The sequence below is a fragment of the Aspergillus aculeatinus genome, assembly GCF_003184765.1.
Source record: "Aspergillus aculeatinus CBS 121060 unplaced genomic scaffold BO66scaffold_1, whole genome shotgun sequence".
Classification (NCBI taxonomy): domain Eukaryota; kingdom Fungi; phylum Ascomycota; class Eurotiomycetes; order Eurotiales; family Aspergillaceae; genus Aspergillus; species Aspergillus aculeatinus.
The window spans coordinates 692,716-715,687 of NW_020291470.1; the positions used below are offsets into that span (position 1 = coordinate 692,716).

General features: G+C 52.3%; 8 protein-coding genes and 1 non-coding gene across 9 annotated transcripts; 4 read left to right on the forward strand and 5 right to left on the reverse strand.

The window, feature by feature from the left end:
- Positions 1-1,264: 1,264 nt before the first annotated feature.
- Positions 1,265-2,586, forward strand: BO66DRAFT_387286 (uncharacterized protein). Its single transcript, XM_025646262.1, has 2 exons — positions 1,265-2,472; positions 2,529-2,586. Exon 1 carries the CDS (start codon positions 1,327-1,329, stop codon positions 2,299-2,301), a length of 975 nt encoding a protein of 324 aa, XP_025509167.1. The 5' UTR covers positions 1,265-1,326; the 3' UTR covers positions 2,302-2,472; positions 2,529-2,586.
- A 542-nt stretch (positions 2,587-3,128) lies between these two features.
- On the reverse strand, positions 3,129-4,336 carry BO66DRAFT_6714 (putative HLH DNA binding protein (Penr2)). The gene is made up of 2 exons (XM_025653484.1): positions 3,704-4,336; positions 3,129-3,649 (listed from the first exon to the last, which is right to left on the reverse strand). The coding sequence occupies exons 1-2, from the start codon at positions 4,230-4,232 to the stop codon at positions 3,297-3,299; spliced, it is 882 nt and encodes a 293-aa protein (XP_025509168.1). The 5' UTR covers positions 4,233-4,336; the 3' UTR covers positions 3,129-3,296.
- A 2,933-nt stretch (positions 4,337-7,269) lies between these two features.
- On the reverse strand, positions 7,270-9,305 carry BO66DRAFT_396975 (putative protein N-terminal asparagine amidohydrolase; the record flags this gene model as incomplete). The annotated part of the gene is made up of 3 exons (XM_025648573.1): positions 7,270-8,225; positions 8,394-8,838; positions 9,216-9,305. The coding sequence occupies 3 exons, from the start codon at positions 9,303-9,305 to the stop codon at positions 7,270-7,272; spliced, it is 1,491 nt and encodes a 496-aa protein (XP_025509169.1).
- Positions 9,306-10,432: 1,127 nt separating this feature from the next.
- BO66DRAFT_407176 (ERF4 family protein) lies at positions 10,433-11,185 on the forward strand (the record flags this gene model as incomplete). Its single annotated transcript, XM_025649043.1, has 1 exon — positions 10,433-11,185. One exon carries the CDS (start codon positions 10,433-10,435, stop codon positions 11,183-11,185), a length of 753 nt encoding a protein of 250 aa, XP_025509170.1.
- A 1,250-nt stretch (positions 11,186-12,435) lies between these two features.
- BO66DRAFT_338623 (AP-2 complex subunit mu) lies at positions 12,436-14,422 on the forward strand. Its single transcript, XM_025644362.1, has 3 exons — positions 12,436-12,891; positions 13,038-14,070; positions 14,129-14,422. The coding sequence occupies exons 1-3, from the start codon at positions 12,555-12,557 to the stop codon at positions 14,133-14,135; spliced, it is 1,377 nt and encodes a 458-aa protein (XP_025509171.1). The 5' UTR covers positions 12,436-12,554; the 3' UTR covers positions 14,136-14,422.
- A 1,055-nt stretch (positions 14,423-15,477) lies between these two features.
- On the reverse strand, positions 15,478-16,646 carry BO66DRAFT_6859 (uncharacterized protein). The gene has a single exon (XM_025653495.1). It carries the CDS (start codon positions 16,508-16,510, stop codon positions 15,578-15,580), a length of 933 nt encoding a protein of 310 aa, XP_025509172.1. The 5' UTR covers positions 16,511-16,646; the 3' UTR covers positions 15,478-15,577.
- A 1,619-nt stretch (positions 16,647-18,265) lies between these two features.
- On the forward strand, positions 18,266-19,183 carry BO66DRAFT_396979 (uncharacterized protein; the record flags this gene model as incomplete). The annotated part of the gene is made up of 4 exons (XM_025648574.1): positions 18,266-18,337; positions 18,454-18,512; positions 18,822-18,922; positions 18,975-19,183. 4 exons carry the CDS (start codon positions 18,266-18,268, stop codon positions 19,181-19,183), a joined length of 441 nt encoding a protein of 146 aa, XP_025509173.1.
- Positions 19,184-20,295: 1,112 nt separating this feature from the next.
- On the reverse strand, positions 20,296-20,415 carry BO66DRAFT_t8. Its single transcript has one exon. It is a non-coding gene; the product is annotated as a tRNA-Leu (tRNA).
- A 213-nt stretch (positions 20,416-20,628) lies between these two features.
- On the reverse strand, positions 20,629-22,531 carry BO66DRAFT_363135 (uncharacterized protein). The gene is made up of 2 exons (XM_025645102.1): positions 22,016-22,531; positions 20,629-21,959 (listed from the first exon to the last, which is right to left on the reverse strand). Exons 1-2 carry the CDS (start codon positions 22,441-22,443, stop codon positions 20,921-20,923), a joined length of 1,467 nt encoding a protein of 488 aa, XP_025509174.1. The 5' UTR covers positions 22,444-22,531; the 3' UTR covers positions 20,629-20,920.
- Between the last annotated feature and the right edge of the window lie 441 nt (positions 22,532-22,972).

The following is a 22,972-nucleotide window of genomic DNA, read 5'->3' on the forward strand; positions in this document are numbered from 1 at the left end:
CTTAGGCGCTGAACAACAAAGCAAACACACACTCATCCAGCGTCCTGTAGAAACGGGGAACACGCCCGCGTCCTTATTCTATTCATCATCACCTTGAGGAATCTCTGCAGTTGCCAATTTCGTCTGCACCAACAAGATGCCTTATCCCCCAGGTCCTGATGAAGATCGAAACGGGTCTGATCCGCATTGATTTGTTTTGAGTTTGGAAGCGATGGTCTACTCATCACCATCTTGAATTGCGGGAAGATGCTGGATCGAGGGTGGACGGGTTCATAGCTGATGGTATTCGTGCTGCGCAAGCTGGCGGCTTCTCTCTCGATCCTAAAACGGCCGTTGCCCGGACCGCAGGAACAGCTGCTGCAAACTGTGAGTTCATCTTACTGACAGGATTTGTTGCGAGATGACAGCAGCTTCTGCATTCAATGTTTCATATCGCGAGGACGCTCCCACACTTCGTTTCATGGATGATAAGTTTGTGCGTCGGGATGGGGCCTAAATATAAGAATGCTGATCGAGATAAAGCAGCAGGCAAAGGCAGCCGCGTACATTATCAGAGACAGAAGGAGTCAGGTAGATTTGACAAGTACCAACGCGAAGAACAAGCACAGGAGATGGCAGAACATCACAACAATGAAGAGGGTGACCGGTAAAGGATGATGCTGGTGACCACTTATCAGACAAGAAAGGATCCACACAATTAGTGTTGATGCACCTGGGCGTAGCAAAGAAAACAAGGCTCTGCAAAGGCTTGTGAAGGAAACAGTCCCCAGAGATCTTTTGTCTTCCAATACTAGTATCAAAGATCTCTCACCGCCGTAGGCAGAAAGAGTGAATAGCATCATGCTCGTGCTAGCCTGCCTAGCAACTGCCTTGGCCTATATCGGGGTACATCTCCACCATGCAGCGATCTCTATCATCAGATCTGGCCCACTGTGGAGCCTGCCATGCGGCAATGTCACTTATACTAAGAATTCCCTATATCTAAACGTATCACTAGAGTATAAACCCTGAATACTTAATCCCTCTGCCAGCTAATAGACCCTTTCAGCACAGCTAGAACGCTTTCTTAGTCTCTATCACAGAAAATCCAGCATGAACCCATCTTTTCCCTCTCTGTGCCGTCCACAAATCTCATTCTGTAATCTGCAAACACTCACACCAGTTTCACACCACCTCGCACGATCGATATCCTCCCCTCCCACATCCCATACACAATAACACAGTCTCGAACTCATCACCATTCCCCCACTGAACCCCCTTCCTCTCCCATACTCCCTTAGATCTCAAACCACCACTGGCTCAATCGAGACCCCACCAACAAGAACGATGGACTACCAACCATGGCACAACGCCGCCTTCTATTCGGGGTTCGAATTCGCGATCCCCCCAGACCCCAAGGGAACAGCCCAAGACCGCAAGAAAGGCAAACAAGACCCCAGAAGGGGAAAAGCGAACACCAAGCCGGAGGCAGAAAGCAGCCAACCCGAACCTCCCACGGGAAAGCACGCCTCGAAAGGAAAACGCAAAGCCAAACCCTCCCAGCCCGCGCAAGAAACCTGGCAGATCCAAACCGTCCTCTCCATCCGCACCCAGCCCTCCGCAATCCCAGCAACCGAGCCCCCCGTCTTCACGACCATGACCTCGCTCGTCGCGCGCGTGAAGCAACTCACCGGACCCATCCGGGGCCGCGAAGCCATCCTGAAGATGAGACTGCACCCGGCCCCTCTGGCCCAGACTGCCTCCACAGCCTCAGCTACCCAGAACCAAACCCAAACATCCCCAACCTCGGCTCACGACAAAGAAAAACAAGCCCTCACCCACCTCCCCAGCGCCAAGATCTACGCGCCCTACCTCATCACCACCCACCGCAGCGCCTTCGCCTCCCTCGCCGCGAACCCCCGCGACCCTCGATTCACAGCCGCCGCGATGGCGACAGCGGTATCCGTCGAGGACAGCTTCGCCACAATCCTCCTCCTGGCCATGCCGGTCGGGACGGACTGCCGGAATATTCAGATGTGGAGGGATGCCGGTGGCACCGAGCGGGAGGCGCTCCGCTCCGCGTTCCGCGAGACGTATCTGGCGCTGGCCGCGGAGGGGGTGATGCATACGCGTCCCGGGCCGGAGCATGTTATTTGGGATCGGGAGCATCGGAAGTGCTATATTGTGGGCTTGGGGAACGCGGTGCTGGGCGAGAGGGATCGGGTGGTGCCGGTTGGGTTGTGGAATCGGGTGTTGGGGGTTTGGGGGTTGGCGGGGGTTGATTGGGGTGTTGAGGGGGAGGATGGAGAGGATGGGGAGTGACGAGTGAGGAGTGGGGGAGTCTTCAGTCGCTGACCATATTGATTGGTTTGTGGGTGTGCAGTATGCAAGACGGACGATGCTTCTTTGGAGTCATTGTTGAGCTTGATATATTCAGTTTCTGGTATGGGGATGCATACACCCACAGGATCTTGGAGGCTCGGTGGCTTGGTTCTGTCTTAGATTTGAGACTCGTGCTATCGGGATTTGACAGGTCAATGTGTACGTACTATTTTGCTTTATCTTGATGTACAGTATGCCATGCATACCTTATCGCCATTGAGAGCTCGGATCTATGGCTGTAGTCAGTGTATAGTGTCATACTCACCAATTCCCCACCTAAATGCTAGATCACCCGAGGTCTCCACATTTCCGGACAGCGGAATGCTGGGGTTAGACGAAACTACTAGACCCGCGGCAGGTTGCGGCTGAGACGCGGGTTCATACACGAGACGTTTTGCTTGTGCATCCAATGACGTCTCAGGGGTCACCTCGGCCTCAATTACACCCAGAGCGGTACACCCAGAGAAATAGTTAGTCATCTGAATTTCGATAAGAGCAACGGACTACAGACCATATACAAAGCCTGCAACCCCACTGCTGGCCATGCGATTCGCCGACTAACCCATCCGTTCGAAAAACTAGCATACAACAGGAAATAAGAGCACGAGCAGGGGGATCAGAAAGCCGACCATGGCAAATAGATTAGCAACAACTCATGTTGTCTTACCATCAGAACAACACCATGAAATAATTGTACCCAGTGAAAAGACCCTTGCGAAAAACGAAAACGAGAAAAAGAAACCAGGTGGGGATCGAGTGAGATTTGTGCAGAAACGTTGTAATATCAACCGGCAACATCAAGCGCAAAGAAAATGAAAAGGAGCGAGCAAGTCACAACTCAGCCCCCGGAAATGATCAAGTCGTAGCACATATGGAATGGCCCAAGGAGAACGCCGCGCAGACACAGGAATAGAAATTTAACGAACAACAAGAAACTAGACTTGGCCGGGATCCACCTCAAGAGGCTCCAGCTCCTTTGCTTCTTCATAGTCATCGAACTCAAGACCTGCATCGCGGCAACGTTGCAACCATTTCAGAGCAATGTCCCCACGGCGGTTGACCTCGATCTTCAGTTTCGAGTTCTGAGAGCTGATTTCGCTGATGGCATGACTCGTGGTCATGTTGTTCTGTTCCCAGCGCTCACTCATTGCCTTTTTCTCCTCATGCAACTGGCAGATGTACTCAATCGCACGCTGCAAAATGGCACCCTTGTTCTTGTCGCAATTGGGCACAAGGCGAGCAATCTGGTTGATGCCCTCATTGATGGCTTCACGACGACGACGCTCCACTGAAACAACATGTTAGTATCGCTGATCATGCACCGCCGTCTGGAGAATCCTACCTTCTTTGTGGTTGTTCTTGCGAATCTGGTGCCACTCCGGAGAGCCAACAGAAGGCTTCTGGTTCATACTCTGTGCCTCACGCGCAGCATACACCGCAGCAGCAGTGGAGTTGTGGCCATGAGTGGATCCAATAGCCTGGCTGATGTCATCTCCGAAGGACAAGCCGTGCGCAAGGTTGTTGTCGAAGGTGTTGTCGGGAGGAGGTGGGTATTTGTTCTGAGGAGTGTGGGCAGCGAGCGCAGCTTTAGCCGTCAAGGCGTTGTCGTCCGAGATACCATTCTGCGGACCGACGTGCTGAAGAATCTGTTGGTCGATATTCAACTCTGTGGAGGGGAGGCCGTGGGTATCGTAAGATCCCAGTGAACTGTGCGTGAAGTTGGGCTGATTGTCCGCCGGGGGGAGGCTCCCGTTGCTCCCATTCGAGGAGCGGTTAAGTCGCTGGGCATCGGGGCCAGTTTCATCAGTGCTGTCACGCTTGCGCTTGATGGCGACACTGCCATCAGCAGTACCCATGGATGGATCAGACATCGTGCCGATCTCTGTACCCTGCGACTCACGATGGTTATTAGCCAATCGCGCAGCGACGGAGCCTCCAAGAATCGGTACCTATTAGAGATGATGGAACTCGATGGTATTCGAATCTAGCCGTTACCAGGTCCCCAGGGCCAAATCGAGATTGACTCGGTCGTTGTGCGACACTGTAGCTCCCGTTAGTTGACATGCCACCTTATGTGAATCAACGGCGCAGGAAAGCAAGACATGCGAGTGCAAGCATATGCAAACAGGCAACGGTGCATCGAGTCAGCTGAAGATTGGTGCAGATGTTCTGGGGTTTCAGCAAATAGTGATCAACAAGCTTTAATGTTGATGCTTGCCTGGTACACGCGTGAGTGACGCGCACAGCGGCGCAACAAACAGCCATGGTCTGCCCGAAAGATGAAAGCACCTTGCATAACAGCAGCATAGAATACAACTACATTAAATTCTTCTTGAAAGAAGACACAGTGGTGAAGAAACAATAAAGGTGAAGACATGTTCACAGCTCGTCAGTTGCCGTTGCAGCAGCAGCAGCAGCAGCAGCATCGGAGACGCGTCCGGGTGGTTCTGCGACCGAAGGAACCGCGCAAAAAACACAGCATCATTATCCCCGACCGTCGCCTAACCCAGCCTTGGCCAACATGAGGCCGAAGGGATGTGGGGATAGGAAGACTTCTGAGGTACGAGAAGGTGGATAGCAGGAGAGGAGAGTCCGTTGAAGTACCCAGAGGTGAAGTTGGAGTTCAAGAAGGAAAGGGGGAGAGCTGGTTTACCTTGGGATGGTGTCTCTATCACCTGACAGCAAGTCACCTGCCACGGGCAACAACAAGACGATGAGATACCGATTCGTTCGCGATGTCGAGAAAACGAATTTGATTCCCAAAAGAAAAGTTGGGATCAAATCGTCAGAGCTGGAAATAGCGAACAGACCGGATTAGAGCCCAAACAAAAAGGTGTGGTGGTTATTACAATGGAAAAAAGGGATACATGGGGAGTTCGAGTAGAGAAGAGAGTCGAGTAGAGAGGGACTGCTCACGTGGCGAGGGACGAGGACGAGAATCGAGGAGAGGGACAGAGAGTAGGACTGAGGAGAACCACCAACTCCGGGTGCGGACAGCGACCTAGGGCGCAGATCAGTCACCTGACACTGTGCAAAAGAGACTGTCCTCCCCCTTGGATCACTGCACTCATTCACCATCATACCACCATGATTCTGTGATTATCTACATTTTTGCTGCACTTTCTCCTCCTCCACCTCCCCCCCCCCCTCTTTCTTCCCACCCACCTTCGAATTCAACCTAATTCAACCGCTCTCTCATCCACATGTCATGTGCTGCCATCCCGTGCCCCCCTCTTCTCTCAGCTATCCAGCTTACCCTTGTGATTGGCTAGCCGCCCTATGCTCTCCCGGTAGCCGGAGGAGGGGTTGACCCGGAATCACGTGGAATTCGACAACCCTCCTTGCCCGAAAGGGTTAACAAGTTTATCAGCCCGGAGGTGTAACTACTGTGTAGTTAGTGCCCGGGCCCCAGTGCCTGCACTGCCCGAAGAGCGGAGGAAGATGGTCGGAGTCAATTGCCATCGCCCAAAAGGCTTCAATCGTCGAAGGAGCAAACCTACCATCTGCAAACCTCAGCTAGTGGCGTATAGACTACCTTCATTGCTGCGCCATGGGAGAATAGGGTGCCTGCTCATCCCGGTCGGCCCGTTCCTTCTTAGACAGCAAGTCAGTAAAGTAACACTATGTAGTTAGATACTGGTAGTCGTCAAAGAGTCCAGGCTAATTAGACTAAGGTAGTCAGCATGTAGTTATGGGTAAGGTAGCTATGTAAGTCCATTCCATAACTTCCCTGATGCTCGTTCGCTTAGCTGCCGATCCCTCGTCCTTGCGCAGCAGCAACGCTGTTCATTGAATGGGCTCCGTCATGATCTACTTCTCCGCTCACCCAGTAGGATGAACTGTAGCTACTGCCAGTATGTCGGCCATGACCCCCAGCTCGTCCACATACATCTAGTCAACCCACCTGCTGGGAGGAGCTTGTAAACATGCAGTTCGAAGAGTGAGTCCCTGAACTTTCCACCGACAAGGATATCGACCCCTTTACTATCGTTCCAGCAGAAGAAATGTCCTTTGCCCTGGATGAGTTCTCAATCCCTCCCCATCTGTCCGCTGACTTCAATCATCACATGTTTGCTCTCTTGACCGGATTTAGGACTCTGGAGTAAACATTCGAGGGTTACATGGAGAAACGAGGCCAAGAAGGCAGAGCAGGTCTGAATGCCCGGTCGTCAAGAAGGGAGCGGGGTGGTGAACCATATGATGGCAACAGTGGTGGATCGCTGGGTCATGAGATAAGGTGCTTGTGTGGGATCCAGAACTAATTTACCACCCAGCAAGTATTTTGCTTATGCACGGAAGAATGCACTTCTCGAGGGAAATCTTGGCCACAATGCAAGCCTTCAAAATGGTTCTTCTTGAGCATGGGGAGAATATGGGGGCAAGAAAACTCTGGTAGTGTTGCTGCAAGACACTTGAAGTTGATTGTTGACGACTCCTGTCACATGGATGGCTGCTCAGAATAATGGGTCCCCCCCACCACCACCCAACTTGATGTCTCACATGATAGCGCAGCAGGGACCATAGCAAGGCTGGAATTCAAAGGTGTGGTGGGCTCCTCGAGTGTTTTGAAGGGGCAAAAAAGAAATAAACAGAAAACGGGGGCCAAAAAAAAGTTTCACCCTATATGAGCACAGCGTGCTGTCGGAGGAAATGGGCCGCAGAAGGAGAAAGGTTTGTCGAAGGGAACGGATCCATGCTTTCTAGTCTACTTAAAACCAAAGAGTACCAAAGAGTACAACTGACAATGACAGTCGGCTTTTACGATGATATCACTCCAACCACGGGATGCAGACGGTAAGTAACTAGATACTAGCCTGCAACGCCCGGCATGGGTCGTAACTTAACAGCGCCCTGCTGCAACCCAGCCAACCAACATTAGAGAAAGCCGACCTCCGCTGAGTCGCACCCTTAGCTCGACGATCGCTTTGCTAACGCAAAAACCATGCTTGGGTCTGCCGCAGTATCAGCAAAACATATCCCTTCCGTTGTTGCGCCCATCATGTCCCAACAAAGGATTTTGACGTCAAATTGGCTTTCTCCGTCATCCTCCGCGTCCGTCTGTGCTTTGGAACTGCTCAGATTAACTGAACAAGTAGCTCCCGACACGGGAAGAGTCTTGGGTCTTTGTGAGATGGCGATGATGGTACTGGTACCGGCATAATGGACCGGGTTCGCCCCCGCTGCTCCTGGCTCCTCTCCCGCTCGATTGGCAAAGACGATAACGATATCCTGGCTTCGATCAGAGCCATCCTCGTTCAAATTAACTTCATGATTCATTCTTTTCGTGATGAGTGGCAAGAACCGCTGGATCCAGTAATTGAACGTATCTAGATCAGGCTCATCCGCGAGGAGGTCCAGCTCCTCCCGACCCAAGGAAGATAGCCAAGCCATGGACAAAATGACCAGCTGAGACTTCGAGTCCATGACTCGATTGGCAAACTCCCATGCCGTGAACGGGGCCTCAAACTTGTACGGGTTGATGTCCATACAGATCCCGAAGGAGGTGGCTATGTGTGACTCGCGGGAGTGTTGATCCCCTTTCCGGAATATCAGATTCTCAAAGCCAAGTTCCACGCTACCTTCTGATGCCCAGGTTTCGTCAGTGTAGTAGAGAAAGGATTTACGGTAGTTGAGAATGTCCCGACCATTCTCATCGACCACAAGGAGAGAATTGTAATAAGTCTCGTGCTGACTACTTGAGTCCTCTCCTTCCCGGGTCGCCGTCTCCGTGTAGATCTCAGGATACCCCACGCAGACTTTGCACTGTAGGCGCCGGGCGGTCTGCCGCGCCCAGTCGGCCGAGGGACCTTCTCCTGCCGGTTCCAGATACGGCTTGATGGCCTCCAGGGAGGGGAAGTTGTATCCTATTCACGTCAGCAAGCTTTGCTCACCAAGCTGTCTCGGAGAGAGTTTGAGGTGAGGGAGCTTGGAGGTGGAGGTGGAGGTGGATCAGCAACACAAGCCACCCAGCCCAACCATCCCGCAGCCCATGCATGGTGTGACAGTCAAAGGGAGGACAAAGTCGCACTCACCCGTCAAGGCCAGCTCGGGCAGAATCAGAATGTCTGGCTTCAAAACGTCCAGGCCAACCGTCCCCGTACCGACACCTCGCACCACCTTCCCATTCTTCAGTAATTCATCGGCTCTCTTGATATTACCCTTGACATCGCCTAATTGTGGGGCGAATTGAAGTGTCGCTATCCTCATTCCCTTGGAATGGTTGTGGGTTAGACACTGTCTAAAGGCACTGTTTGTGGTGGTGGTGGTGGTTGTTAGCGAGCAGATGTTTGAAGTTTCACGGGTAGGATGAAGAAGGATAGTAGCAGTGTGGTGCTGGTGCCGGTGCTGGTGCTGGTGGTTGAAGATGACGGGTAAGGAGCGGACCCAGCGTTGGAGACCAGCTCCAAGACGGACCGAGATGAGAAGCTTGACGGGCGCAATGATGTTGACGATGAGATGACTACTCGAGTTTAGAGACTATTTTTGGGATTATTGCATCAAGCAATGTCAGAACATTTGATTGTACGGAGTAGCAATCAACTTGGTCGTAGTAGTACTGACTATACAGGACCAGGCACGCAACCATGCAAACAGGCAAACCGCAGCAACACGTGACTGAAGATCCAGGCCGGGCGGATGTCGTCATGGGCAGGGGATGATCCTCCATCTTCTTAAATGAATGAATGAATGAATGAATGAATCAGCAAACCTTACAGCAATCACCAACTCCACCACATAAAGAAGGGGAAATGATGCAATGGCTCTCTTCGCCGGAAATGGCGCCCTGAACAAACTGGAAGTGATTTTAAGCTTCCCATGCCGACTGGATGTGATGGAATGGGATGGAGCCTTACTTGGCTATTGACTCGTTTATTGTTTCTGCGCCGGGCCCAAGTGGATAGCGGCTGGTCTTGGGGGAAGTCGTCCGTTGTAATAAGAATCATGGCAGTCCCCTGGGGAAGGGGGGGCTTTCTGTGCTGTTTCATTCTTCTTGTCGTTAATTCCTTTGCTTTCTGTGGATCATTGATCGTCATTGCTCCTTTCCTGCCATCCCGCCTACTGTACTCTATATAAGCTTCTGGTGGAGGTTTGAAGTATATACTTAGAGATTTGATTGATCCCACTCACATCGGCTGCCATTCCCTTCTCAGTTCTCACATTACCATCACACTCGTTCTTCCCCAACCTTCTTTTACTCTCAAATTTTCCTTCACTGCTTGAGATAAACCCAAAGACATATAATCATACCTACCTGAGGATACTTACCAGCGATCATTCAACCACCGCAGCAGCAACAGCAGCAGCAGCAGCATTGAATGTCGTCGTGCTCAGATCAGGCTCTGTCCCTTGCCGCGCCCCTTTTCGATCCTTGCCAGCCAATCACCGCTCGTCCACACGGTCGCTTTTATCGACATCATTTCTTCTTCCGCAGCTTCTCACAATCAGCACTAGCAACCTCAACTCCAACTTTACTACTACCACCACCACCACGTCTTCTTCCTTCACCACGGCCTCTCCTCCACAGCCTGACCATATCCCGTTGCCACAACTGTCGTCTCTCTCCACAACTACGACGCCCGTTAGGCCGCCGTTGGACCCACCCTTACCATCGTCCGAGGTTAAAGATCGTGCTCCCCCCCGAGCCCACCGCGTCCGCCGCTGTTCGTTCGAGTCGTACCATCCCACCACATCAGCCGACGTTGACGCCGCCGAAACATCCTCCCAAGCCCAATTCTCTTGCCGCCGGAACAGTTCCTGGATCTCTCCGTCGATCTTACGGCCGCCATCGGTGCGACTCGCAAATCCCATCAATTACGTGCCGCGCATCACCCCAGTCACTGTCCCTCGGTTCCCGCAGCCATCGGAGGAGGATCTGCCGCTCGAGGCGCATCGGGACGCCTATCCTCTTCTGACCATCCCCGAACAACGCCGGAGTCGACTCAACCCGTCCCCCAATAGTCTGTTGGTCGAGCGCAGCCAGGGAGAAACCGAGAGTGGCCGCTCTAGTATCGCAGTGCCTCGAGGCCAGAGGCGCAGTGGCGCAGTCGAAGAATATTTGAGCTCGCAAGAAATGTCCGATCTGGGGTTGTCGAATGTCGCCCAGGATGCATCCAAACCACGCACCCCGGAGCGGGCGCATCTAGGCTTGGAGTTCATGCCCGACGGCCCAGGACCGCACCCGGACGATCGGCCCCGTCATGTCCGGTCGCAAGTTTCACTGCGATCGCAATCTCATATCGCCTCCGTGCCCTCAAATACGGGGTTGCCCGCCGGTGGAGAGCCTGAGATGGCCGAAGAACTGGCTTGGGGCCCTGCTCACCCGTGTTTTCCTCACTTCAACCCGCACGTTTCGATCAACTCCGAAGAATTCCTCACAACGCGTATCATCCGGATTCGACGGGATTGGATGGTTAAGGGGGATCTCGCTCCGACTTTCTCGAATCTATATCCCGAGATTCTCGATCCGCTGCTTCCGGAGCAAGAATTCCGCAGAGTCATCGCTACGGTGAATGACGAGCTCATCAAAGCCTTCGATCCCTTCAGCTTCCGCAATATCATCGACAGCGTCTTAGGCTTGCTTACTGGCTGGTTATGGGAGGACGTGGGTGCTCCCGCGATCAAGAGTCACTTGAACAGCGTGGAATCGTGGCTAGAGAACTGGAATAGGGAGGTTGGGGCGAAGGATGGAGTGCACATCTGGAGTCTACGACGGACGGCCTATCTTTCGTTAGATATCCAAATCCCGGATCCAAAGGTTGGTATCATTCCTAGTGAGAGTGGCTTCTCCTTGCCTGGAACTCGCCCGAGCAGTGGTGCGGTGTGAAATTTACGGCCGTCGTCTTCTTTTCTTTGCCTTTCCTTCTCTTCTCTTTCACTTTCCATACTTTGCCTTCTATGTTTTAAAGGCTTACTTCTTTCTAATCATCGCTCTCTTCACACATGCATATATTGCCCTCTTGCACATGTGCGCGATGCTGCGAGACATACTCTAATTTTTAACTTTCACTTGTTCCTTTGATTGTTTTACATGCACGATATCCATGCCTGGTTACAGAGTGTTTGATACCATTTGACTGTTTTGTATGAATCAAGTGCTGGATGTTCTGGTTTTTACACCAGCCGGAGCATCCTCAAGATACCTGTTGTTGATGTTACCATTCCTTCTTTCTCCCACCTTTGTGGTTCTATTACTTTGTTGTTTGTCTTCTACAACTCACTTCCCCAAGATTTATAATACTCTCCCTGATGATCATCGCGGGTAGCTTGACCCGGATGTGCTGTTAGACGTTGAATGTGGGTGAGCGAAAGGCAGGCTACTGTACTTAAGATGTTGAGCGTGTGTTGATGGATGCAGCTAGAGCAGCAGAGCCATAAAAGCAATCATTGACTGCCATCAAGTCTAGAGCACAAGGATTGGTCATTGTACCACCGAGTAGACTGAGATTCAAGTGATTTGAATGGCATAATACCAAACGAATCAATTACCTATAATGCGTAGAGGAGCTCACTGGCTAGGAGAATGCTATCTAATTCCGAAAGGCTGCTTTTGCCACCACATTTCTACACTATATATTCCGTAGCCAAACATCGACATCAAAGAAAAGAATTATAATATTTACACGAGTACTTAACATTTCTAGTGTGAGCATATACCACTAATTTATCGTAGGTAGTCTATAGTAAATATGGCTTTATGAGATACTTCTGAAAGCAAGTTCACGACTTAAGCCTTACAATGTACCTCTCCAAGTCAGTCGTTAAGCAAGTATAGAAGTATAGAAACAAGGCCTTAGACAGCATGTCTCTTATAACAGAAGCAAGTAATTAAACAGGGCCTTTGAGATCTCCTTTCTCAGTAATGAAAACACTGAAATATCTCATTCTTATATACTCCTATTCCTTTCAATATATTCTGCGGTAGAAACGGATAATTTTACATGCAATTTGTATAGGTAGTGGATAGTGTGCAGTTCACTCCCCCACACCCACCCGCCTTCCGCCCCATCGCCGATTCTGGATGAACCTCCGCCGCCGAAAGGGTGCACTGCAGTTCTCCCGGCGTCCATCCACCGGCACCCACCGAGAGACCCCCTTTTCAAACCAACCCTCCCCCTCATTCCCCTCACCCCTCTTCCCTTTCTCTCCCCTCCTTCCCTAAACCCCTTCAGTCTCGTCCCCCTTCACTTTCCACCATGCTCTCCGGCATCCTCGTCTTCAACCAAAAGGGCGAGAATCTCATCTTCCGCTCGTTCCGCAGCGACTGCCGGCCGCGCCTGGCCGACATCTTCCGCATCCAGGTCATCTCCAACCCGCAGGTGCGCTCGCCGATCCTGACCCTGGGCTCAACAACCTTCAGCCATGTCAAGCACGAGAACATCTACCTGGTCGCGGTGACCAAGAGCAACGCCAATGCCGCGCTGGTCTTCGAGTTTCTGTATCGCCTGGTGATGCTGGGGCGGAGCTATTTCGGGAAGTTCGACGAGGAGGCCGTGAAGAATAACTTTGTGCTGATTTACGAGTTGTTGGATGGTGAGAGAGGTCCTACCTAGCATTTGTTCCTCCAATCTTCCCAGACCGCACTCTATCTGACTTCCAGCGAACCGATTTCCCCCCTCTCTTTGCTCGCGGAAATTGAATGGTTGGCTAACTACGGTCACGGAACCAAAATAAAACAGAAATCCTCGATTATGGCTATCCGCAGAACACGGAAACCGACACGCTGAAGATGTACATCACGACGGAAGGGGTACGGTCGGCGATCGCCAACTCCGCGACGGACTCGAGCCGGATCACTATGCAAGCGACGGGGGCGCTGTCGTGGCGGCGGTCGGACGTGAAATACCGCAAGAACGAGGCATTTGTGGACGTGATCGAGGACGTGAACCTGCTGATGTCGGCGACGGGGACGGTGCTGCGCGCGGACGTGAACGGGCAGATCGTGATGCGGGCGTACCTGTCCGGCACGCCGGAGTGCAAATTCGGGCTCAACGATCGGTTGTTGTTGGATGGGGACTCGGCCGGGGGTGGGAGTGGTGGTGGTGGGAGTGGGAGCTCGTTCGGCGGTGGCGGCAGCAGCGGGATGGTGTCCGGCAACCGGGATGGGACGACGAAAGCGACGCGCGCGGCGGCGGGCTCGGTCACGCTGGAGGACTGCCAGTTCCACCAGTGCGTGAAGCTGGGCCGGTTCGACGCGGACCGCATCATCTCGTTCGTGCCGCCGGACGGGGAGTTCGAGCTGATGCGCTACCGCGCCACGGAGAACGTCAACCTCCCCTTCAAGGTGCACCCGATCGTGCGCGAGGTCGGCACCACCAAGGTCGAGTACAGCGTCGCCATCAAGGCCAACTACAGCTCCAAGCTGTTCGCCACCAACGTCGTCATCCGCATCCCCACCCCGCTCAACACGGCCAAGACCACCGAGCGCACCAGCCAGGGCCGCGCCAAGTACGAGCCCGAACATAACAACATCGTCTGGAAGATCGCCCGCTTCTCCGGCGGCAGCGAGTACGTGCTCACGGCCGAGGCGACGCTGACCAGCATGACCCACCAGAAGGCCTGGAGTCGGCCCCCGCTCAGCCTGTCGTTCAGTCTGCTCATGTTCACCAGTTCGGGGCTGCTGGTGCGCTATCTCAAGGTCTTCGAGAAGAGCAATTACAGCAGCGTCAAGTGGGTGCGGTATATGACTCGAGCAGGAAGCTATGAGATTCGGTAAGTGCGCCTGCTCACCCGGTCCTTTGTGCCTGGCTAATTGGTGATGGATGTGCAGATTTTAGCTTGTTCACTGTTACTGCAGGCAGAGCAGGTCAGAGCGGTTCCGACTCACGGTGAGAAAGAAAAGGGCCAATGCGAGCAAAACGAAGATTTCAACCCGATATCCATGTATTCCACCCCTACATTTTATTAGTACTTCCAGGTCCACATCATCGAGCTGGGCGTTCTGGCGTTTGTTTTTTTGTTTTCTTTTTTTGTCCGTGTCTGCATATTTAAATCTTCTGTCTTTGGTCGGGCTGAGGTGAAAAGAGACAATAACAAGAACTGCATAATGAATCCCAGTACGAACTTTCCATCCATATTCATACTTCAGGTAAGCCGATCCATCTAGAACCAACCCGACAAGGTCCCGCCTATCTGTTGAGTCATGATCAGCCCGTGGACAATGAAGACATGCGAAGCACTTCAACTTCATCTGATTATGCTTATATCATTCAACGACTCCCGACGTGTATCACGAAGTCCAGAGGAAACCGGACAAGCAAAACCGGGCCTAAGCCATATAGTTGACGTTGACTACAAGCAAAGAAGCAGTGGCTCACAGTGGTGGGAATGACATGATTCTGTCTTGTGGTCCAGTACAAGGAAGCCGAAGTGTATGTACCTTATGTACCTAGGTATGTAAATAGGCAGGCCAGGCCCTCTGAATCCCACTCATCGGCTGTGCGGATTACTTGTTCGTCGTCCCTCGCAATCACTAGCGCCGCCCGATCAGGTAACTTAGATCACTCACCTGGCAGATCAATCCCCCAGTTTACGCTCCTGATCACGGAGACCGACCCCAGCACCAACATGTCATACACGAGTTCCCCAATACACGCCATAGTCGGTGGTCCGAACAAAGAGTTTTGACTCCCCGGGAGATCCGCAATCAACGAAGAGCTTTTATCACTTTACGGTATTTCAGGTAGCTAGCTTAGCTTAGCTTATATGCCAACGACCCTAAGCTATTGTACTCCATAAAGGAACTAATTCAGAAAAGAAAACGAGACCAGATATGGCCTCAATGGAATGATTTTGTGTCTAATTCCCCCCTCCCAAAAAAAACACCAACCTCGAACCTAGAGAATAGAAAGAACTGAAGGGGGAATATCCGCCAGAAACAAAAAAAGAAAAAAAAAAAGAGACGCATATCCCATAAGCCAAACACAGAAGCCAAAAACACGCCTAGATTTCAGTTCGCCCCGTATAAACCGTGTCCCCCTTTTGTAGGCTGTAGAATACATAGATGGATATAGATACATTAGTAACGTAAAGTTGGGAGTTGCTGGACAAAAGTCCCTGAGGTCCCATCGAGGGACTTTGTAAGTTTGATAGATCAAGTCTCTCCGTCAAGGAGGTGGGTTGCTTGATTATGGTCGGTCGGTGAAAGAAGGCGGAGGAAAGAGTGATTAGAATGGAAAGTATGGGTGAAAGATGACACGAGAAAGTAGAGAAGGGAAGATCAGATTAAGCTCTCATCCAATCGTCGACGGACTTTACGATCGCTGGCGCGACGGAGGCCGATGTGTCCATCGCTGAGTAGGGATCGCCATCGGCGTTCGACGGAGGCGTGATCCTTGCCGAATTTCTCGGCGCACTCGTCCCAGGTGCGCTGGGAGAGTTGAAATTTCTCCAGTACGAGGCCGATGAGGCGTTGGTCGTCTTCTTCGACCCAGGTGAGATCGGGACTGGATGGGAGTGAGGTGGACAGCGCGGATTCTGAACCCTCTATTGAGGGGAGCGCTGTGTCCGGGTTGTAAGGGTGCGTTGTTGCGCTTGCGCTTGCGCGTGCTTTGCGGGCCGCTGGGGCTGCGTGTTGCTGATGCGCCGGTGACGCTGGGGATTGCGACACGGGTGGTGAATGGAGAGAGTAGAAGTCTGAATGTGACAAACCGAGAGGCAGATCATAGGGAAGGTGTCTCTGACGTTTGGGTGTGGCGAAGCGCTGCGAACGCATCGATTGTTCATCTGTTGATGCCGTCTCGGGATCGGTCTTGCGATCAGGAGTGGTGACTGTGGGCAATTCGTCTTCTGTCTCCGATTCAAATGCGTCGCGGCGGCGCTTGAGAGCACCAGCCGAAGGGCTTTGTGGGGTTATCCGGGAGGCGGGAATCTGTGTGTGTTTGGTCTCTCGCTGGCGTTGGCGCGACGATGGCTTGCGCGATCGAATCTGGACAGGACTTTGGAGAAGCTCAGGATTTGCGCCTCGGGAAGGAGGCGCTGGGGATCCGTGGAGAAGTGATTGTAATGCGCGGCAGGTTCCGAGGAGGCCGTTGCCTGAAGGAACGAAATCGTCGTCGGACGGGGGAGGTGTTGAAAACAAGCGGTTGGGAGTGTAGCGCGAGCGGCTCGCCGGTCGCCGTACGTCGCAGGAAAGAGCGGATGGAAGTAACATGATGTGACGTATACGATGCGATTCGCGATTGGGGTGGAGTTGATAGTGACAACAAGCGATAGGGAGTCGAATAAGGGTGGTGAGTGGTAATTTAGGATGGTGGCGAATTGTGCGCCAAATAAGAGGATTGCGCGCGTCGGGCTTGTTTTTGCGCCGGAAGGGGTGTTGAGACGAGTATGACGAGCTGCCGGGTTCAAAAGCAAAAGATTGTGATAGGAAAGATAAGCGCTTCAGTCGGAGATGGCTCCGAATAATGCGATGAGAGAGCGACGATGATGGTTGATGGAAGGAATCGACGGAAGACGGAGGAGAATTGCGAAGCGGCGGGCGGGATTATTGAGGGTGGGAAGGAAGATGATGGGGGAATGATGTATGGCGGCGCACGGCGCCGAAAAGGAGTTGGTCTCTTTTTTTTTTTCAAACTTTTTTTCCCTTTTTCTCGGTTCCGCAAACGGAGGAGCCTCAGGATGCAACCACCCTCCGGATTGGGTAGTTTGATGCCTGATGGAATGGGCTGAATGAAAGTCTATTCAGTTGAAGTGATTGCAATGATGGCTGACTGCAAGCTGTCAAGCAGGAATAGACTCAATTGGTGTGGCTTGATTCAATCAATCAATTGATTGATTCCACTGATTGATCAAGTGAAGGAATGAATCAGAGTGATGGTCAATAAAGAATGGCAGTGACAAGGGTTCTCTCATTCCCTCTCCTGCGCCCTCTTTCCCTCCTGAACTAGGAACTAGGATTGAACTCTGCTTTTTTACTCTCTTCCTCCCCTCGTCAAGACAGGGAATGGGCTATTTAGAAGGTCTACAACGGCTACAATGGCCATGGACGCGAGCAAAAAACGCCGCCCCCTGCTAGTGGGCGAAGGGAGTACAGGAGCGCAGGAGCCACTGCGAAGGGATGCCGTCTGCAGTCTGCAAGGCACCAATTCATCGCCGTGTCCACCACGATGTCATGGACTGATTGTTGCCTTGCTCTGGTTGTCATCAGGTTGGCCCGTGCTGTGGAGAGTGGGACGACGTGAACTTGAGTTGCGTTGCATTGCATCTACAGTCATGATGGCCGTGCTCCGCGGCGATCCGCTGCCGTTACATGCTCATGGTCATCAGAGTACGGAGTACTCTGTCGGCTACACTACTGAGAAAAACCAGATTCTCCCAGTCCCTTGACACTGGTGACCTGTGGCCTCAGAAGACATCGCGTTCCTCTATTCAGTGGTTGGGAAGGTGGGATACTTCCATCTGACACCCTCCTTCAATCCTAGTATCCACCTGGATTCATCCCATCCAGCTCCCCTCTACCTGCAGGGTTATTGCCCAATATATTAAAAGGCACTCTTTCCCGTATCCTCTAAGGCATCATCAATACTCTTCCTCCAGCATTAGGACAATATGAGGATATCATGATCACCCGCATGATATCACACTTCATATCTAGACTTCCCAAAGCGGCATAAATTGGGGTTTCAAGACGCGTGACGCGTGCCGTGTTCCAGTTCGCGTCAGTGGCTCCTCCACCAATTAATGCCTGACTGCCTCAGCACCTGATCGATACTCTCTGTACCTTACCTTACTTTATGCAGCCACCACAACTACAACCACAATCATTGCGATCTAACATCATCCGTCATCAATGAAACAAAGCAAGCAAGCATCCCTGTACACAATTGTGGATCCCAGATACTCGTGAAGCAACCGAAGCAGCGCGTCTCGATTGAGCTCTCTCCTATCGCTCGATCTTATCAGCGACATGCCCCCTTTCCTCCTTGCATCCACCTCGGAAGGCCTTCTCCACCCCGCATTCTTCGTCGGGGCAAGGATAGTAAGTGACGTTTTTGCTGGTGGCTAGACGGTAAGTCAAGCCCTGGCAGTCGGAAGACAGGACGCTCGTGTCTCAAGTTCCGAGAACCTTCACTGGCTTTGACTTGATACTCATAGTTAGCCTCGCATGGGGATGGGTGGAACTCGTACCAGGTGCATCGCCCATTGACCGCATTGTCAGTCACGCCATCTACCCTGCCCGCACCTGGTTCCTTCTGCGCTTGTTTTTACGCTTAACCCTTTCAACCCCTTCTCCGCGGTAGAAAGGGGTTTCTTGTAGCTGGACCACGAGACTGTTTCTTTGATATGTCATGTGAAGACTGGAGAGGAGGACTACAAGTCAGCGGCATTGGATGACCCCGCATGATGCTACGCACAGACGGATGGATGTAGAGCGTGCAATGCAGCAGCACCGTGCCTTTCCAACTCTATCAAACGCGCAAAAACACAAACTGACATCTAACTCTATCGCTCTCACCACGCAGCGCATCCAGCAACCCCCATACCGAAGCCCTAACCGATCCTTACCACTCTATTCACACAGCCAACTATGCAATCCCAGGAATCCCTCTTCCCTTCCCCAAGTGTATCAGAACTATAGCTCCAGCCCTACCTATCCCAACAACTCACCACTACAGCCAGAATCAAGACCACTGGCCCCTTCCTTCCCTTCAATCCCCACGATATCAACTCGACCATCCCCCTCGGGACTCCCTCTCTCCCTTCCCCAACTTCTTACCTCATACACACACCCTACCCCTACACCAAGACCAAGAAAAAAGACCCAGACTCAACCCAGGTAAGTTCTCCCAACCTCCGCATCCACCCCTCTTCCAAGAATCTGTAGACATCATGCAAGGGGGATGCAGATCTCGGACACTCCACCCGCGCCTGTCTCGCCGCGCCCGCGTCCGCGCGCAAGCACAAAAGCACGCGTCCGTGCCACGTCTATCAGATCGGATCAGCCTCGCTTGTACCTTGTGTCGCCGGCGTGTGCGTACTCATGCTCGTGTTGCTGTACATACAGCTACAATGTTTCGTGATTTGCATGTTGTTAGGATATAGTGGTGGTGGGGGGCGGCAGCAGGCCATAGCACGAGAACTCTCTCTCGGTTTACGCTATACGGGTGATCTGTCTGCATCGATGGCAGCTGTCGTATGTTGGGTGTATTGGCGGCTGGAGGGATATATGTGCTATGTTCCGGATTAGGCCGCATAATCCTCGGAAATGCGTGAGCGAGAGAGACGCCCCGTACCGGAGCAGAGCTATTAGAGAGAGGTACACCGCTATCTTACCCTGCAGAGATCACTGCAAGAGGCAGAGGTGGTCGGCCCGTTTACGTGTGTAGCTGTATTGGGTTGGAAGATCCAGGGTCGTGGATGCGAGGGAAGTAGGATATCCTGCCTGCGAATCGGAGGGTCGGGGAATATAGGCGAGTCTGTACGCCCTTGTAGGAGCAGCTAGCCACCGAGATCATGCTTAGAGTCAAGACCAAGTATAAGCTCACTCTTCAGCAGATAAGGATAGGCAGGGGACTATATTCATCTCGTCACTGGCTTCCTGTGCGGCCCGGGGCCTACCATTGTTTACTTCCCGGAATACCCACCAGGGAGGTCGATGACAAGCAGAGTGTCTGATGACGGGTGTATAGGATCCCTCCCATTGACATGGTGATTGTCATAACCACTCGTAATTGTATATACTGCGCTCAAGAGGTGTGTAGCCAAACAATGAAATTGCTCGCGAGTACGCAGTAACCCACCTGCCCGGGCGATCCAATAGGTTTCAGCGTGGAGGGTTACTTACATGTCTGCTTCTTTCCGTGGTTGACAAGCCGTCTACGTCCGTCTAGTCGGGCGTTGATATGATATGATATGAACCATAAATTTTCGAAACAGGTGGGCAGACGTAAAGACGGTTATCCTCTCGCTCACTAAGGAACAAAAAATCAAAAGTAGTGACAAGAGTGGGATTCGAACCCACGCCACTTGCGTGACTGCAATGCTCCTCGGATTTGGAGATCCGAAGAAGGATGGGGTCCTTGAGTGCAGCGCCTTAGACCACTCGGCCATCTTGCCGTTCTTGGTAAGTGGCCAAGAAGCTGGACTTATCAATCAATGCCGGGGAGAAGCATATCGCAATGAGATGCATGGGAGTTCGGCCTGAATTTTTCCCTCTCTTGGAGTTAAGTGTACATGCAGAGAAGGCAAACGGGCGGGGCTTTTGTCTCTCTCTTGTCATGCTGCTTCTTTCTGGCTATTACAGATTTCCTATTTTCTTGTATGGTATTTATACAGTACACCGCTATATACTTCATCACATGTAGTGGTGGATGTGTTGGAAAGGCGTGGGTAAGACGATTGAAAACCAAGTAGGTTTTGCATACGTCTTTTCTACTACCGAGGATTCTCACGCGTGCTGTTCCGAGACCCTTCAATCGAGTCTGAAAATCAGGAATGAAGGAGTTGATGCGAAGTAAACGCTGAAAAGAATAGTATTCCAGGAGATATATGATCTTTCTTTCTTCGCCATGACCGCCAAGAAAATCGCCGTAGGCTTCCAAAATGCACCTACCTGAATTATTTATTTATATTCCTTAATTGAGTCGAGCGTCCGTGTGTCGACCGGGTGGTTCTGCGGCGCAGGACGTCTCGTTCCCTTTGAGACCTGCGACTTGCGCTCCCTAGGTACTTTGCCCTTGTGCGGTGTGGTGGATCCGGTCGGTCTCGTCAGCACCTTCTCCCCGCAGTACCGCAGGCAACGCCGGGCCACCTGCATCGGGAGAGTGACTATACCCATGATGACTTGTCCAGGGAGGGTAATGGCCGTATACACCCACCCAGTAAGCATATTTATCAGCCCCTGGGGCTTGCCACGATGGGCGGCAGCCGCCAGGGAGAATGCGTCGTGCACGCGGGTCTCCAAGGCCTGGAACCGCGTCTCTGTCTGGTATGCGGAGACGGTGGTGCGTTTCTCGTAGCGACGCACAGCGCGGTTCAACGCGTCAATGTCCCATTGAATGCTCTTGCGCATCTCGGCGGTAGCCTGGTCGACGAGGGCATGAGTGCTATCGCTCTGCGAAGGCTGCCCGGCACGTGCTGCAGGGTCCGGCGAGAGTCGTGCAGCGGCTGTCTCGGCAACGTGAGCTTCGAGCTCTTCTAGGCGTTTGGTCAGGTCGAGGACTTTGTGGACATCGACTTTGTCAACCTCGTCTTCCGTGGACAATGCGACGATGCGTTGAAGATGCAGGGTACGTGCTTGAACCATCTTTAGGAGATGCGAAAAGGGCCGGATCTCCGAGGCAAGGAGGAAGATGGTCAAATTGTAGTTGGAGACTAGACCTTCCGAGGGGCGAGAGAGCTTCGATCGAATAGTGTGCAAAAGCCACGTCCCAATCAATGGAAAGATGAAACAAGAGGCCAAAGCGGCGAGCTCGTGGATCTGTAGCTCTTTCGTGGCTGCAGTAACATTGCTGGAGCGGTGCTGTTCCTGGGCAATCGGTGACGAGGATTTATCACCCGAGTCGGGGCTGTCATTCGGCTCTGGGCTTAATGGAAACTCAGTAGCCTCGAAGTATTTGTCGCTAGACTGTCGGACAGCTTGTGCGGAACGATACCAATCCCTGTTGCTTTCAATCAAAATGATGCACCATGCTAGCAGAAAAGGCTGTGTAATTACCATGGCAATCGAACCGACCAGTTCAGAAAGATGGCGGCGAGAACAAGAAGGGTGATGTCGGTAACGACGGCACTCCCGTTCTGGAAAAAGATCCCGGCAATGGCAGGCAGTAAAGCCAAACCCAAGGGAGCCGAGTGCCAATGCGATTCTTCATTTGTCAGGTCGACGTCACCTCCCTTGGCCACACGTGGAAAAAGTATATCATCCGTGGAGGACCGAATCGAATGGCGAGCCTCTGAGACCGAGTCGGATAATGTGGAATTACGCCGCTGGGTTTGCAGGTTGGAGGTCGTGCCCTCTGCAAAGGTTGCAGAGCGGGCTGGACCGCGGTGGCGAAGGTTAGTGAAATCCGGGGAGAGCACGCGAGGACTGCTGTAGCCCTGGTCTTGTGTGTGGGATGACCGCGATGGGCCAGGTCGGTCAGACATCGCACTGTCGAAGTGAGCGGTGCAATAGAAGTTTCAAAAGGCTGGGAAGTCGAAGAGAAAGAAAAGCAGAGGGGGAAAGAGGAGAAAGAGTGACGGGGAGGGAGAAAGGAAGGGAGGAGACGAGAGCCACGCAGATCGAGTATCTTGCTTGTACGACGCTAAAGCAGCCTTGGCTCGAACCCCGAATCGATCATCGATCACTGCCTGCCCGGGGGCGGGCACTAGTCCCTATAGGCTTAAGTCTTAGTTACTTAGCCATGACGCAGGGCTCCACCTGTGTGAAGGTAGGGAGAAAAGACTCACAAAACAAGAGATTAGAGCATGGGCACAAACCATTTTGCTGAGCAGATGCCAACAGATATAATTAGCTGAGTGAGGCATGATAGTGACCAGCAAATAGTAGGAATGGCGTAGGGTATGTTGGGATCATTCATGTTGTCCGTCACATTCGATAGAAGCTAACCGAACGAGTTGGTGGAAAGGCATTGATAAAGACCCCGCATTCCGAAATCAGACACAAAGACAATCC

Bases quoted from the DNA above. Each gene is read 5' to 3' on its own strand.
- BO66DRAFT_387286 (XM_025646262.1), top strand. From the start codon at position 1,327: ATGGACTACCAACCATGGCACAACGCCGCCTTCTATTCGGGGTTCGAA.
- BO66DRAFT_6714 (XM_025653484.1), bottom strand. From the start codon at position 4,232: ATGTCTGATCCATCCATGGGTACTGCTGATGGCAGTGTCGCCATCAAG. The intron at 3,650-3,703 runs GTAGGATTCTCC...ATGTTGTTTCAG, and splicing joins CAAGAACAACCACAAAGAAG to TGGAGCGTCGTCGTCGTGAA.
- BO66DRAFT_338623 (XM_025644362.1), top strand. From the start codon at position 12,555: ATGCTCTCCGGCATCCTCGTCTTCAACCAAAAGGGCGAGAATCTCATC. The intron at 12,892-13,037 runs GTGAGAGAGGTC...AAAATAAAACAG, and splicing joins GATTTACGAGTTGTTGGATG to AAATCCTCGATTATGGCTAT.
- BO66DRAFT_6859 (XM_025653495.1), bottom strand. From the start codon at position 16,510: ATGTTACTTCCATCCGCTCTTTCCTGCGACGTACGGCGACCGGCGAGC.
- BO66DRAFT_363135 (XM_025645102.1), bottom strand. From the start codon at position 22,443: ATGTCTGACCGACCTGGCCCATCGCGGTCATCCCACACACAAGACCAG. The intron at 21,960-22,015 runs GTAATTACACAG...TGAAAGCAACAG, and splicing joins TGGTCGGTTCGATTGCCATG to GGATTGGTATCGTTCCGCAC.